This window comes from Theobroma cacao, chromosome 8 (assembly GCF_000208745.1).
Source record: "Theobroma cacao cultivar B97-61/B2 chromosome 8, Criollo_cocoa_genome_V2, whole genome shotgun sequence".
NCBI lineage: Eukaryota > Viridiplantae > Streptophyta > Magnoliopsida > Malvales > Malvaceae > Theobroma > Theobroma cacao.
In genome coordinates this window covers 5063667-5077376 of record NC_030857.1, presented here as the reverse complement: position 1 = coordinate 5077376, position 13710 = coordinate 5063667, and the positions used below count along the sequence as shown (strand labels likewise).

General features: G+C 37.2%; 3 protein-coding genes across 7 annotated transcripts; 1 reads left to right on the top strand and 2 right to left on the bottom strand.

Annotated features, from left to right (window-relative positions):
• Positions 102 to 6820, top strand: LOC18592126 (F-box protein At1g78280). 3 transcript variants are annotated; one of them, XM_007018667.2, is made up of 16 exons: positions 102 to 523; positions 642 to 752; positions 855 to 910; positions 1035 to 1177; positions 1450 to 1647; positions 1764 to 1963; positions 2269 to 2368; positions 2469 to 3044; positions 3306 to 3428; positions 3839 to 3919; positions 4000 to 4331; positions 4454 to 4714; positions 5337 to 5421; positions 5520 to 5730; positions 5969 to 6137; positions 6262 to 6820. In XM_007018667.2, the coding sequence occupies exons 1-16, from the start codon at positions 372 to 374 to the stop codon at positions 6398 to 6400; spliced, it is 2937 nt and encodes a 978-aa protein (XP_007018729.2). In that variant the 5' UTR covers positions 102 to 371; the 3' UTR covers positions 6401 to 6820. The 3 variants fall into 3 exon arrangements, 2 of the variants coding, with proteins under 2 accessions (XP_007018729.2, XP_017981291.1); XR_001929057.1 differs by lacking the exons at positions 5520 to 5730; positions 5969 to 6137; positions 6262 to 6820 and adding an exon at positions 4890 to 5124 and having other exon boundaries at positions 5337 to 5422; XM_018125802.1 differs by lacking the exons at positions 5520 to 5730; positions 5969 to 6137; positions 6262 to 6820 and having other exon boundaries at positions 4890 to 5421.
• On the bottom strand, positions 6925 to 9235 carry LOC18592125 (40S ribosomal protein S6). The gene is made up of 6 exons (XM_007018666.2): positions 9122 to 9235; positions 8961 to 9025; positions 8272 to 8329; positions 8078 to 8186; positions 7707 to 7979; positions 6925 to 7378 (listed from the first exon to the last, which is right to left on the bottom strand). The coding sequence occupies exons 1-6, from the start codon at positions 9125 to 9127 to the stop codon at positions 7140 to 7142; spliced, it is 750 nt and encodes a 249-aa protein (XP_007018728.1). The 5' UTR covers positions 9128 to 9235; the 3' UTR covers positions 6925 to 7139.
• On the bottom strand, positions 9944 to 13015 carry LOC18592124 (serine/threonine-protein kinase SAPK2). Of its 3 annotated transcripts, none has more exons than XM_007018663.2 (9): positions 12442 to 13015; positions 12206 to 12280; positions 11563 to 11664; positions 11398 to 11451; positions 11209 to 11301; positions 11028 to 11120; positions 10836 to 10940; positions 10651 to 10749; positions 9944 to 10491 (listed from the first exon to the last, which is right to left on the bottom strand). In XM_007018663.2, exons 1-9 carry the CDS (start codon positions 12559 to 12561, stop codon positions 10216 to 10218), a joined length of 1017 nt encoding a protein of 338 aa, XP_007018725.2. In that variant the 5' UTR covers positions 12562 to 13015; the 3' UTR covers positions 9944 to 10215. The 3 variants fall into 3 exon arrangements, with proteins under 3 accessions (XP_007018725.2, XP_017981292.1, XP_007018726.2); XM_018125803.1 differs by having other exon boundaries at positions 11398 to 11433; XM_007018664.2 differs by lacking the exon at positions 11398 to 11451.

The following is a 13710-nucleotide window of genomic DNA, read 5'->3' as shown; positions in this document are numbered from 1 at the left end:
TGGCAAAAAAAAAAGAGCAGGGGAAAGAAATTAAGAGAAGGAAAAGGCGCGTGAAAGTACTGAAAAAGAAGAAAGAAAGAAGTAATAAAATAAAGAAAATATTGGCCGAAAGAATAAATAGAAAAATGAAAGGAGAGAGGATAGAAATTAGGGAAAAGGAAAAGGCGCGTGAGAAATTCTTCGCAGGCACACGGTAAAACCGCGCGCAAGAAAGACGGTTCCACGTGGCAGCATCGCTCCGCGTTCTTTCTAAGCAAAATGTTTAAAAGACCAAGCTATTTCTTCCCCAAAACCTTCTTTCTTTCTGTTTCTCTGTTAGCATCTATCCAACATTCCCTCCACTCTTCAAAAAAAAAAAAAAACCTCCATCAATGGAAATTTCTCAGCAATCTCATACTTTCTCGCTCGAAGACCGCCGAGCCGATGCCCTCGGCAACCTCAAATCCCTTCCCGACGAACTCATCTGCACCATCTTAGATTACCTCACTCCTCGAGACATCGCTCGTCTCGCTTGCGTTAGCAGGTTTTGGTCTTTTGCTCTCTTTTTATTCTTTACTTTTCCAATTCCGATATTTTCAATTTTGAATATCCTCTCTTTTGTTCAAATTTTCTTAATTCCTTTTTTGGTTTGAATTTGTTAGTGTTATGTATATATTCTGCAATGAAGAACCGCTTTGGATGAGTCTTTGCCTCAAGAAAGTCAACGGTCCACTTCAATACAAAGGCTTCTGGAAAAAGACAGTCTTGCATTTGTAAGCTCCATTTAACTGAAAATAATTTTCTTTTTTTGTTGTTTGTTTTCGATTTAGCATTTATCTTCTAATTCTGTGTTTTTTTTTTGGGAAATGATGCAGAGAGAATTTGGCGAATGAATTTATAGAACATTGCAGAAAACCATTGCAGTTTGATGGTAAATAAAACCTCATGCATTTGTTTATATATAAACATAAATACTTTTACTTTTTGCAATATCTTCTTTTCATTTTGGAATGATAGTATTGATATGAGTAATTGTGGGGATTTTTTTTTGGTAGGATTTAGCTCTTTATTCTTATACAGAAGATTATATCGATGCCATACTACATTAGACGGGTTTTCTTTTGATGATGGAAATGTCGAAAGACAGAAAGACCTATCTGCGGAACAGTTTCATCGTGAATATGATGGGAATAAACCGGTACGCTATATATTTTTTTATGCTCAGCAAAATATATTGAACTTGCTGCTTCTTCAAATAATTATTATGGTACCCATAGAAACTTGATATTAGTCCTTTTAGACTTTTACTGAGTATTTAAATTACATTTATTGGAAGAATCAGTTGCATTTTGTTCATAAATGTTACTTTCTTCATTGTTTTCTTTATTAGTCAGTATTCTATGTTAGCAACTGTATAAATAAAACTAATTGCATGCTTTTTGGATGGGTTCTTGATGATCTACATTCCAGGTTTTGCTCACTGGATTAGCCGATACTTGGCCTGCAAGGAATACTTGGACAATAGACCAGCTACTGCTGAAATATGGAGATACAGCATTCAAGATTTCTCAAAGAACCCCTGGAAAAGTTTCAATGAAATTCAAGGATTACGTATCATACATGAAAGTACAGCATGATGAGGATCCTCTTTATATTTTTGATGATAAGGTGAGCCTAGGGTAGTCATACCATTCATATAAGTTATTTCTTTTCTTGGGCAGGATAGGATCAGATAATGGCCTTTGTAGAAAGTTTTGAAAGTGCTTTGATTATTTGTTATGCAGTTTGGGGAAGCTGCACCAGGCTTGTTGAAGGATTACAATGTGCCCAAAATATTTCAAGAAGACTTTTTTGATGTTTTAGAAAGAGATAGTCGACCACCATTCAGATGGCTTATCATTGGACCAGGGAGGTCTGGTGCCTCTTGGCATGTTGATCCAGCACTTACCAGTGCCTGGAATACTCTTCTGTGTGGCCGTAAAAGGTATTTTTGAGATGTTTCTCTGTATTATAAAATGCTTCCATGTCAGTGATTTTGAGTTTCACATATTATGCCTCAAGCTTAAGAAACAAGTCTGTTGATGGAGCTAATTTAGGAATATCCTCCAGAAAATCTATTAAATGTTTTGTATTATCTGTCTAATTTGACCTTTTACTAGTGACGTGCTGTTTGGTGCACCATAAACTGGCCAATAGTTTAGTTTCGGCTGCATAAGGTTGTCTCTTAAATTGCTTTACTGTAGTTGAAAAGTGATATCCAGGATCTCATGCCTCAATATTTTTCAACAGGTGGGCACTGTATCCTCCTGGAAGAGTACCTTTGGGTGTCACGGTGCATGTAAATGACGAAGATGGTGATGTTAACATTGATACTCCATCCTCGCTGCAGGTATCTAATTCTGATATCCTAGGCCCTGTTTTTCACTTCCTAGTTCTTGTTGAATTTTTTGGGGTTAACCTTTGTTGAATCCTTCTTCATTTGTGTACAGTGGTGGCTTGATTTTTATCCACTTCTTGCTGATGAAGACAAGCCAATTGAGTGTACCCAACTACCTGGGGAGACAATTTTTGTTCCAAGTGGATGGTGGCACTGTGTCCTGAATCTGGAAACAACGGTTGCTGTGACACAAAATTTTGTAAATTCCAAAAATTTTGAATTTGTATGTCTAGATATGGCTCCTGGTTACTGCCATAAAGGAGTTTGCCGTGCTGGGTTGCTTGCTCTTGATGAAGGCAGTCTAGAGAACATCGAAAAGAACATGTCCTTTGACAAAGACAATTTTAGTTACTCAGACCTAACGAGGAAAGAGAAGAGGGTCAGAACTCTAAGATCTCAATACAGTGAGAATCACAAAGGAATTACTAATGGTGCCAATAAAAGCTATAATCTATGGAAACAAGATTTTTCTTATGATATAAATTTCTTGGCCGTGTTTCTGGATCGAGAGAGGGACCACTATACTTCTCCATGGAGCTCAGGCAACTGCATAGGACCACGAGAAATGAGGGAATGGCTTTCCAAGCTTTGGGTCGGAAAACCAGGAATGAGAGAGCTGATTTGGAAGGTATGACTCCACGCATGTTACATTTGAACACAAGTATCTCCATCCCTCCAACAAAGCATATTCTAAGAAGATATTCTTTTAAAAATAAATTTCAAATCGTTGAAGAAGACAAGTAGAAGTCTGTATAGATTATTAGGAGATTTGGTTGATAGAAAAACTCCAGAAGTTCTTATAGATTATTTAAAAACTCCTCTGGCATAGCAAGTAATAATTTTCTTGTTCCTAACTTTATATTTCGCATTTTTTCTCTGATTGTCCTAGGGAGCATGTCTTGCAGTAAATGCCGACAAATGGCTGGAATGCTTGGGGAAAATCTGTTTCTTTCACAATTTGCCTTTCCCCAACGATAATGAGAAGCTTCCTGTAGGAACAGGCAGCAATCCTGTGAGTTTATTGTTGTTTTCATTTATCTCTTGAAGTACGCTTTTCTTTTAGATATGGAAAGTAAGGGGAATTGATTGTAGAATCAATTCAAGGATATTCTGTGAACTTGTCATTACCTTGTAGAAAGGTGTGTTTGCCACAATAACCTTATTCCAGTGGACGCATGAACTTTGAAACAAATCTTAAGAGCTCGATAAGGACTACTCAAGACTGGTGAGGGTTCCCAATGGTGGTCTTCTGCAACATGTGATTAGAGAGATGTTCGCTTAGCATGTTGATAAGAATTTTGATATTAAAGGATTGATCTCTATGTCATCTGTTGATGACTAACAGTAAATTTTATAAATTAAATCATATGATCAACAGAGAACTTCTAGTTTTTGCTGATTGTTCCAATCGATCTGTAACAGGTCTATGTCATGGATGAATATGTGGTCAAAATCTTTGTTGAAGGAGGGCTGGAATCTTCAATATATGGTTTAGGCACTGAGGTAGGTTTATTTGTGTAGTTATACTCTTCATGTCCATGGACCTTCTACATACTGTAACTTTAGCATTTCCTTCCGTGCAGCTTGAATTCTACAGTGCTCTTTGTGAAGTCAACTCACCTCTGAAAAACCACATCCCTAATGTATTTGCTAGTGGGATTCTGCATTTGGAAAATGGATCTTGCAAAATTGATTGTTGGGATGGTAAAGAAGTGCCTGGTGTGATTGGAAAGTGCAATTTGATTCCAGAGGAGGACAAATGTGATGTTTTCCCTTTTGGTGTATGGAGCAAGAAACTGTTTGAATACAGAAAAGCTGGATCACTAGCATGTGGAGCAGATAGTTCAGCTGGATCTACAAGTATTTGGCCTTACCTTATAACAAAGCGTTGCAAAGGAAAGATATTTGCTCAGTTGTAAGTATTTTTTTAATTTTACAAGTTCTTCCTTATTTTGAATGGATCTTAACTTCTACAACTGGAGATGTCTAAAATTAGATTGGTGCTTTTATTAATCTTCCCTTCAATTTCTATTGCAGAAGAGATGTACTATCATGGGAAGATGTGCTTAACTTAGCTTCATTTTTAGGAGAGCAGCTACAAAATCTTCATCTTTTGCCCTCTCCTTCTTTGAGCATTTCAAATCTTTCAGATGTTGAGAAGAAAAGGGATTTGCCTTTTGCCAATGGCATGGACATGGAGTATGTCTCGAACGAATCAGATATTCCAGTTGAATGGCAAATCTTTGCAAGAACTCTAAGTCGGAAGAAGAAGGATGCTTCCATCCGCTTGAATAAATGGTATACCTATCTAATTTAGGCATGAAGTTTATTGATCAACTAATAATGATTCAACTGAGATTTTTTTTGACTGAGATATTCCTTTCTATGTCCTATATTTACAGCCACGCATCTTGCATTTGTAACATTGTGTCCATATCTATATTTTTCATTTTGAAACCATTGCATGCTTTAGGCTTCTGGAGAGCTATATCCACAGTACACACATTCACCTGTACTTCTATCCTGTTATACCGTCAAAAGAGGGGTTTTCTCCATGGTTAAATCTTCACTACTGTGTGGAACTCATTGTGGCTTCTTGTATATAATCCAAAAAGTATTAAAGCAAACACCTTCTAGAACTTTTTCCATTGTCATTATTTTCTTTGGATGGTTCAGAGCTGATCTTGTGCTTGGATCCAGGCATCCAGGTTAGTTCTATTCAAACTGCAAGTTTTTTATCCTAGTGTGCTATGTCATCATTTTGTAAGAATGTTAGTGTAGTCGTTAATGGGCATATTAGTTTCTGCAATTGAGGTTTTTTTTATTCTTTTTTTTTTTTTACCTTTTTTCATTGTTTATTTACTTTTCTATAGCATTCAATTATATGATGTCTCTGAATTTCTACACATTCAATTTGTAGGGGGGATCCTATTCCTAAAATGTTGATAGAGAAAGTTGAGGAATATCTTCCAGATGATTTTCTGAAGCTGCTTTCTGTATATGAGGTTTTTTTTAGTCCCACTATTTTTTTCTTATTTCCACTCTTTCCTCTTAATCCTATGGATCTTTTATAGTTGTACCTAATGCCATTCATTGTTGATAGGAGAATGGCGTGAAAAGGGTTTGTAAGCCTTTGTCCTGGATACACTCAGATATTATGGATGACAATATTTACATGGAACCAAGCTGCATGTCTTGCTCAAATGGAATCGCTGCCCAGACTAATAATGGTTCATTAAATGGGCATAATAATGGTGGAGAAGAAAAATCTTGGCACCCTAATTACATCCTCGATTTCAGCGATCTTTCTATAGGTCAGTGCACGTTTAATTTGACTTCATTCTATGTTGCTAAGCTATTTTAGTTTTTATATCATTGATCTCCTTCCTATTTTGCTTTAGAGATTGTGGGTTTATGCCAACGAAACTAAATTGCATCTCATGAAAATTGAATTGTGAAAACTTAATGAACATGTATCAATGCAAATGAAATCTTCAAGACCACCTGATATTGTTGTCTTCCATTAACTTGAATTTGAATTTTATTTTTCAGGTGACCCCATTTATGACTTGATACCCGTACATTTAGATGTCTTTAGAGGTGATTCCCGTCTTCTTAAGCATTTTCTACAAAGCTATAAACTTCCTTTGATGAGAAAAACATCAGAGAATGGGTCAGTGACTGCTTGTGATAAGTTTGGACGACTTTCGTACCATGCCATGTAAGTAATATCTTTCCTTATAATTTGTCAATGTTTTTGTCTGTTATGCATGCAAGTTTTTGGTGCAACTGCATCACGAGGCATTAAGAGCTGCAAAATTTTATCTGGATGTCTGAATCTTCAGGTGCTACTGTATCTTACACGAAGAGAATATATTGGGTGCTATTTTTAGTATATGGAAGGAGCTTAGAACAGCGGAGTCATGGGAAGAAGTTGAGCAGACGGTATGGGGAGAATTAAATAACTATGAAGGTTTTTCCTGATTGTTCTTTGCGTATAAATCATTCATTTCAATCTCTGAAGTACTTAATTCAGTTCCCAGCTGGCCATATGACATTCGAGATGAGCTTTACTAACGATCACTTACTGCAAACGGAGCATTTGATTCATAATTGGAATTATTCGATTTTCTTTCATTTCCCTAAAATTCGATTGTTTTCATTTGACTAATAAAGCTTAATGCTATTTTCTTGTTCCTTTTTGTTGCATTGGAAATAATAACCCAGGTTGGGAAAAGTGGGCTTTGTTGACAACTTCCTTGTAAGTTGCAAGTAAACTTATTTTATGTGTCAACATTAAAAAGTTTTAGGCTCATTTTGACAATCGACTATGTATTAACTGTTACGACCTCTAAGATCCTTTTGGGTCCATTTTTGTTTCGAAATACATTGTTTATTTTTATATCCCTGTTATTTAGACTTTAGATTAACCAAGCAGGAAAACTACAAGTATTTTCGACTCACCAAACTGGTATAAGCTCAGGTGCATCCCACAGAGAACAATAACATGCCCATCAAAAAGCAGTACTAGAAAGTGAATGACTTGATGCGCAGCAACTCTTAAATTGTCAAAAATGTATGGTTTGAATCAAATAATCCGGTAACTCAGCTACGTCGAAGCGCTTTCAAATGCAGTTGTAAAGCCTTTCAAAACATGGAAACAAATTTCCTTCGACATTCAACTTGCTGTCATAATCTGACTGGTTTTAATTTCTGAGGCAACTTAAGCTGCAATAGAAGGCTTAGAAGCAGCAGAAAGCCTGGATCTTTTCTTGGCTAAACTCTCACTACGTCGTTCTCTCTGCTCCTTCAATCTCTGTGCAAGGAGCTTCTGATACTCAGCCGCATCTGCCTTTGCCTTTGCAATTCTCTTCTTTTTATCAGCAATTCTCGCTCTCTTCCTCTGCAAAGTTAATGGAGTGACCAATCTCTGAATCTTGGGAGCTTTACTGGCTTTCTTTCCTGCATTACAGAAAAATCAGTATTGTAATGTGAATATAGCAAATAGAAAGGTGAGTGCACAATGTCAAAAAAAAATTAGACTTTAGCTGTTTCAACAAAAGGTAGAATCTGGGATATGCATCACTGCCACGGGCAATGTCACCCCAGATATAAGTTTTTTAGTTTGAAAAGGAAATTTCAAAGTTTGCTTCAGACAGAAATCATGCACACATAAAATGGAAAACCCAGTTAAAAACACACAGCATATCCTTTATGACACTAAAACTCTTTGACTGTTCTCATCTCACAACAATTGAACATAAAGCAGAAAATATACTAGTAAACCTACCTGTTTTTGTAGTGAATGAACGGCGGTAAGTGTTGACATACTTTCGGACATCATCCTCTTTCGAGAGATTGAAGAGTTTACGAATCTTTGATGCCCTCTTGGGACCTCTCATTCTTGGTTTCTCAATATCAGTCAGTCCAGGAAGATCATTCTCACCCTTTTTCACAATTACTAAGTTGAGAACAGAGAGATCAGGGCTCACGATGCATCCACGAACAGACTTCCTCCTTCGCTCTCCATTGCGCCTACCATATCCTCGGAAGCAAGGTGTTCCTGGAGAGAAAAAATAACTTTGTCATTTCATACCACCGATACAAGTAAAGTTGCTATCATCACACTCATCTAGATAATGTTAAACAGTAAGGACCAACCTCTGTGCAGCAAGAGACGGACACGACCAGGAGTCAAGACTCCCTGTTTCATTGGAAATCCCTGCTTGTCACATCCTCCCATGATTTTGAACACATATCCTTTAAATTCCTGCCAAAAGATTTTTAAAAAAATCTTCAATTTAAACCAGGAACTCTTTCCAAGATTGGAATCCAATTTTTGAACATAAGCATACCTCTCCAAGAGCATCTCCACTGACCTCCTGAGAGATCCTCTTGTCAAAAAATGCTCGGCTAGACAGTATAAAAGCAGGGAGTCAACAGTGAGAAACATATCCATTACAAAATAAAAGAATTCAGTCCTCTAAACATGAATAGCAGCTCCACCAATAACTTGCAATGATACTTGTCACACCATCTCCTATACCAGAATACTACATTAAAAGTAAATTAAACGTTCGTGATTAGTTCTATTCAAAATGTGATAGCCCGAGTCAAACATTGTAGAATTCATTTATGAGTTACGACTGTTAGCTACAGCTGGCATGTTTCCATCTATTCAAATGTCAATGTAAAAACAACTTAAGCTAACACAAATCAAATCTGCAAGTAATAAAAGGTCTCACACTTTTAATTGAGTTAATAAAAACTCTGCTATAACTAGAATATCTCAATTCCAATCAATCCAACAAGCTCCAATATTCAAACTTTGCATTCTTCATTTCATTCTCTTTTTCAATATTTTTCAACTTTAAACCCCATTTTATTGGTCCACATTAAGATTCACATCCTCTTATATTTCATTCAAAAAATAAAACACCCCAACAATTCAAAGCCATACAAGGTTCAAATAAACAACCAAACCCAAAAAAAGCAAAGGAAAATCCAAGTAAAGATATAGAGAGATATGAACATGAAAGCTTACAGTTTCTGGTCATCGTCGATTTCAAGCTTCTTTTGGCATCCCGTAGTAGGGTTGGCGATATTGAACTACGAAGAGGGAAAAAGCAGCAAGTTAGAGTTAGGAGTTGTTGAAAAGCTTAGTCTTGGGATAAGAAATATAGAGTCATGGTTGAAAGATGGGACCTTCATGGTGGCGGAGTGGAAAAGAAGCGGCCGCGCTCAAATCAGTTCCGGTCCGTTTTGCCTTCTTCTGTTAGGGTTTCTGAAAAAGAGCTCCCTCTTACTTATTTATACCGCTCCGGAGCAATTTTACTCTGTTTCACCGGATCGTCTGGTGACTCTTTTCTGTCTACTACCTCCGTACACGTGGACAGAAAGGGCATGTTGGTTGCTTTTTGGAGTCTTGATATGGGGTTCTATTTTTGTTCTCGTGAGGCTGCCCGTACTCTGACCAATATATAGTGTTTAGACAAGTTGTGTGAATTGAGCCCAATCTAGAAGAATCCGACCAGGGCCTGTTGTTCTAAACTGGGCTTGACGAATTCATTGTCCAAATTCACATCACAATGGCCTCTAACTTTCGGGCTAAGTCTACAGCGTCAGTCGAAATTAGAGGCAAGACAATGGTTCACCTGCCTTTGTTATGATTGTGCAAAGGTAACGAAAGGCTTCAATTTGTACAGATGGAGAGAGAGAGCTACCTTCATCAGACTAAAAGCTCCCGAGAGCGAATAATACTGCCTTTCAGTTCATCAAACAGAAGGTCCCAACCAGAGAAGGAGTAGACTGTAAGGTTTTATCAAAAGGTTCAACCTGAAAATGATTATGTTTAGTTATGATTATCAGTCAAAGAGGATACCAATTAAACTGACTTTTCATTTCAAATGGACAGCAAGCAAATGATTACCCTGAACTTCAAATGATTATGTTTTTTTTTATCAATTACAGATCAATCTAGAGAGCAAAAGGATAAGGGGAAGAAGCAATCAATCATGATGCCGCACCTAAAAGAAGAAAGATTTTTAACAGAAAGGAAGCATATTGCTATTCCATACTAGTACATCACCAACATTATTATTGAGCTGATTCCAACCTCCACATCCGAGGAAAGCAATTTTAATAAGTTAATAAAGTAATTGGAAAAAGGTGCCTCCCATGAGCCAAATGGCATGGGAGGATGAACAGAGAATTCTTCAATCATTCATTAACAAGATTCTGATGTTGATGGTTGTATAAACAATAGCTCATGATAATGAGGTCTATTTTATACATTTTGTTTACAGTGGGCACACAAAATCACCACTTGTCTCTACATCTTCAAGATCTGCATCAGCATCTAAATCATCGAGATCCATGCTGCCTCCCATGAAAAGTCCCCCAACCTTGGGGACTTCTGAAGTTTTCATGGCCTCTTGTATTATAGACTGTACTTCTTCCAAGTTTTGGGGAGGGTTATTTACATCATGGCTCTGCCAGCTTCCTCCTTCCATCAGTTCGATGGGCAAGTTCTTTAAGAACCAAGGGTGGCTTTTAATTTCCAGTATAGTTATTCTCTGCACCAACAAGAGATAAAAGAGGAAACTGAACAATCGAACAAAAGATGGATGATGGAAAAAAGAAGCAGAAATTTATAATGAAATGTTAAATTATGTGATTGCGTTGCCAGCAATTAGCACTCAGTGCATCAGAACAAGCAAAGAAGCAACTTATACCTTTTCAGGATTTGCCGCAAATATCCGAGATAAAAGATGTTTGCACTCCATAGAAACTCGGACATAATCAGGAATTGAGTAGTGGACACTGAGTATTCTCTGCCATTACCAATAATAACTTATATAATTGCACTAATTTCAAACTATGTGTAAAGTGGAGCTGAAAGTTTCGCATAAGCACTTACCCCAATTGTCTTTCTGAAGTTTTTTGGATCATCAGGATCTTCAAAGGGATATGCCCCAACTAACATGACATATAAGGTGACCCCACATGACCAAACATCTGCAATCTATACTTATGGAGGATTAGAAACAGATAACTATGGAATTCAAGTCGGAGAAGCATATTGTTCAAGTTAAAAGAGGAATGACATTACCTTCCCATCATATTCTTTCTTGGATAGAACCTCAGGAGCAATGTAAGCTGGTGTTCCTACAGTGGATTTTGGTTGTGAATGGAAAACAGATGACTACAAAATTAGGGGGGAAATAGTTAGTAAATAAAAAGCAGCCAAACGCACAGTTGTTACAAATTCATGGATTAGTTTATTTTATTACCTTTGAGTATCCAAAATCACATATTTTGACGCGTGGTGCTGTGCTGCCATCCAGGAGAGTGTTTTCAAGCTTAAGATCTCGATGACATATTTGCTGCGAAAACAGAGTTTTCAATAAAGGAAATAGCACTGAAGGCTGTTTAAGAAAGAAACAAAATCTCTTAGCGAAGCTAGAACCAAATTTTCATACCATGGAATGACAGTAACTGACTCCTGATATCAATTGCTGAAAGAAAAACCTAGCCTGTTGCCAAATTAATATTAATGTTCCAATGGAATATTTAGACATGAGAAGCTGTGTATTCAATAGAACAAACCACTCTATTTCACATCGAAATTTTCTCCTTTACATTACCTCATCCTCACTAAATCTACCAGCATTGCATATACGCGCAAAGAGTTCTCCACCTGCAGCATACTCCATCACTATGGCCAGATGAGTAGGTGTAAGATGGACCTGCAAGGGCAATGCAAAACCTCCAAGTGAACACTTTGCCCTTCTTTTATTTTACATTATTGAAAGTCAAGTTCGATACACTACAATCTGCAAAGTAGTTCATTGAGACGGAACATGATAATAAAATCATTTGCAGCACAAGAGGACATCATTTTGCATCATCGAACCTCACAGTGTCCTGCTTCAGGGGACAATAATTTGCTTTACTAACTCAGGAAATGAACTTTAATTTTTCCTTGAGGCACTTGAATTAAATGCTAAGATCTCGGCTGGTCAATTAATGACATAATTTTAACTCTACACTTGGTTATTAAGAAAATAAAGAACAGCAAAATGTTTAAACAAAATTACATAAACATTATTATCTCTTGACATTATTCCATTGGCTCTCCACAAATGGGAAAAGAAGGCAGGTGTAAATCATGAAAGCCCAAGCCTTTATATCTTTATCTATCATAATAGAGCATTGACCAGAGCTCAGCTAGACAGGAACAAGACAACCACATGACAATAAAGCAACAGGGAATATAGGAGTACCCACCTCTTTGAATCTAACAATATTGGGATGCTTCAATGATCTATGGTTCACGATTTCCCTTTGCACATGTTCATCAATCTGCAACCAAAAAAAAAACCCTTTCATCAACGCATCCATATGATTAATGATAAAAGGGACATGACAGCAGGGACTCCAATTAGAAAGAGAAAACTGAAAAAAAAAAAAAAAGGAAAACAAAAAGTTAGAAGATTTAAGAGGTAAAAGGGTACGAAGATGACCTTTTGCCCTCTCTCAATGAACTTAACAGCCAAGAGCTCTTTTGTCCATTTATCTCGGACCAGCTTGGCCACTCCGAAATTCCCTGACCCGATATCTTTCACAATCTCATAACGTTCCATAGTTTCAACTCTGTCACAAGGAAAAGTGCCCCGCTGCAATCTTAAATCTCTTACTCTCTGAAAACAACAGCGTAAAACATAAGGAAGTCCAAAACTTGAAGCTTTGTATCAAGAGGTTTAGGCCAAAGTTTGTTGTGGCTTAAAAGTAACGACCATCATCACCATCATCATCAAAAGTCGTAGAAGGGTAAAGCCTGGAAGCCAACTGTGTTTGACTACAGTTATAGTTAACAGATAGAGAAACAGAGGGAACACGTGTAAGGAATGGTGGAGATTCGATATAATTTGGACAGAAAAATTAAAGCAAAGTTCCCCACTGTCGTCTGGCGTTGTGGAAGGTGCAGAAATTCTTCCCCAAGAAAGAAAAGACCACTTGACTAGCGGCTACAAGCCAAACTTTAGGTGGTAAAGTTTCGCTAAAGGTAGTTCGGCACTTTGCAGCTTATTAGTTTAGGCCTCGATTTTTAATTGAATGAATTCACTGCAAGTTTATAGTAAGATTTTACTATCATTGTCTGACTTAAACAGGCAACAAACTTACATTCGGATAAATTAGTAATTACATGGGGTAAAATCCTGGAAGCTGGTGTGCTGTGGGCTGAAAATTGCTTGTGGATATGGTGTGCTGTTATATATCGGGGAGCAATTGTGACGTGCAAGGTAATGCAGCGGTTTTCACCACAAATTTTAGATTAAGGCAGGTCAAATCAAAGGAGACCAGCGCACGATATTTAGGCTGTTTTTCTATTTCATTCAAGGAATTGGAATCGTGGCAACAAAATCACGACATTAGCTTCAGTGGATCACAAATCAGCCCTGTTTTGTTTCGTTGAGGTTAATCTTACAGGCATTTTGAGAAAATGTAGAAAATTGTGAGTATTATTTTTAAGTGGCTTTTCTGATAATCAAATGAGTGAAGGGAATCCAATGTAAAATAGACCCTCAATATCACAAATATATATACTATTTATTTTGTTTTTTACTATTTTTCATATATGGTTGTAGGCTGGAGTTGAAACTACTCCTATCCATATCCCATCACTCACGATCAAAGACTTGGAAATTTGGAAGATGCAATTGGCGTCCGCAAGTCCAACCAATAGAAGCTGAAATCGCCACTTCCCTATTGGGACCGCCACCGTCCAAATC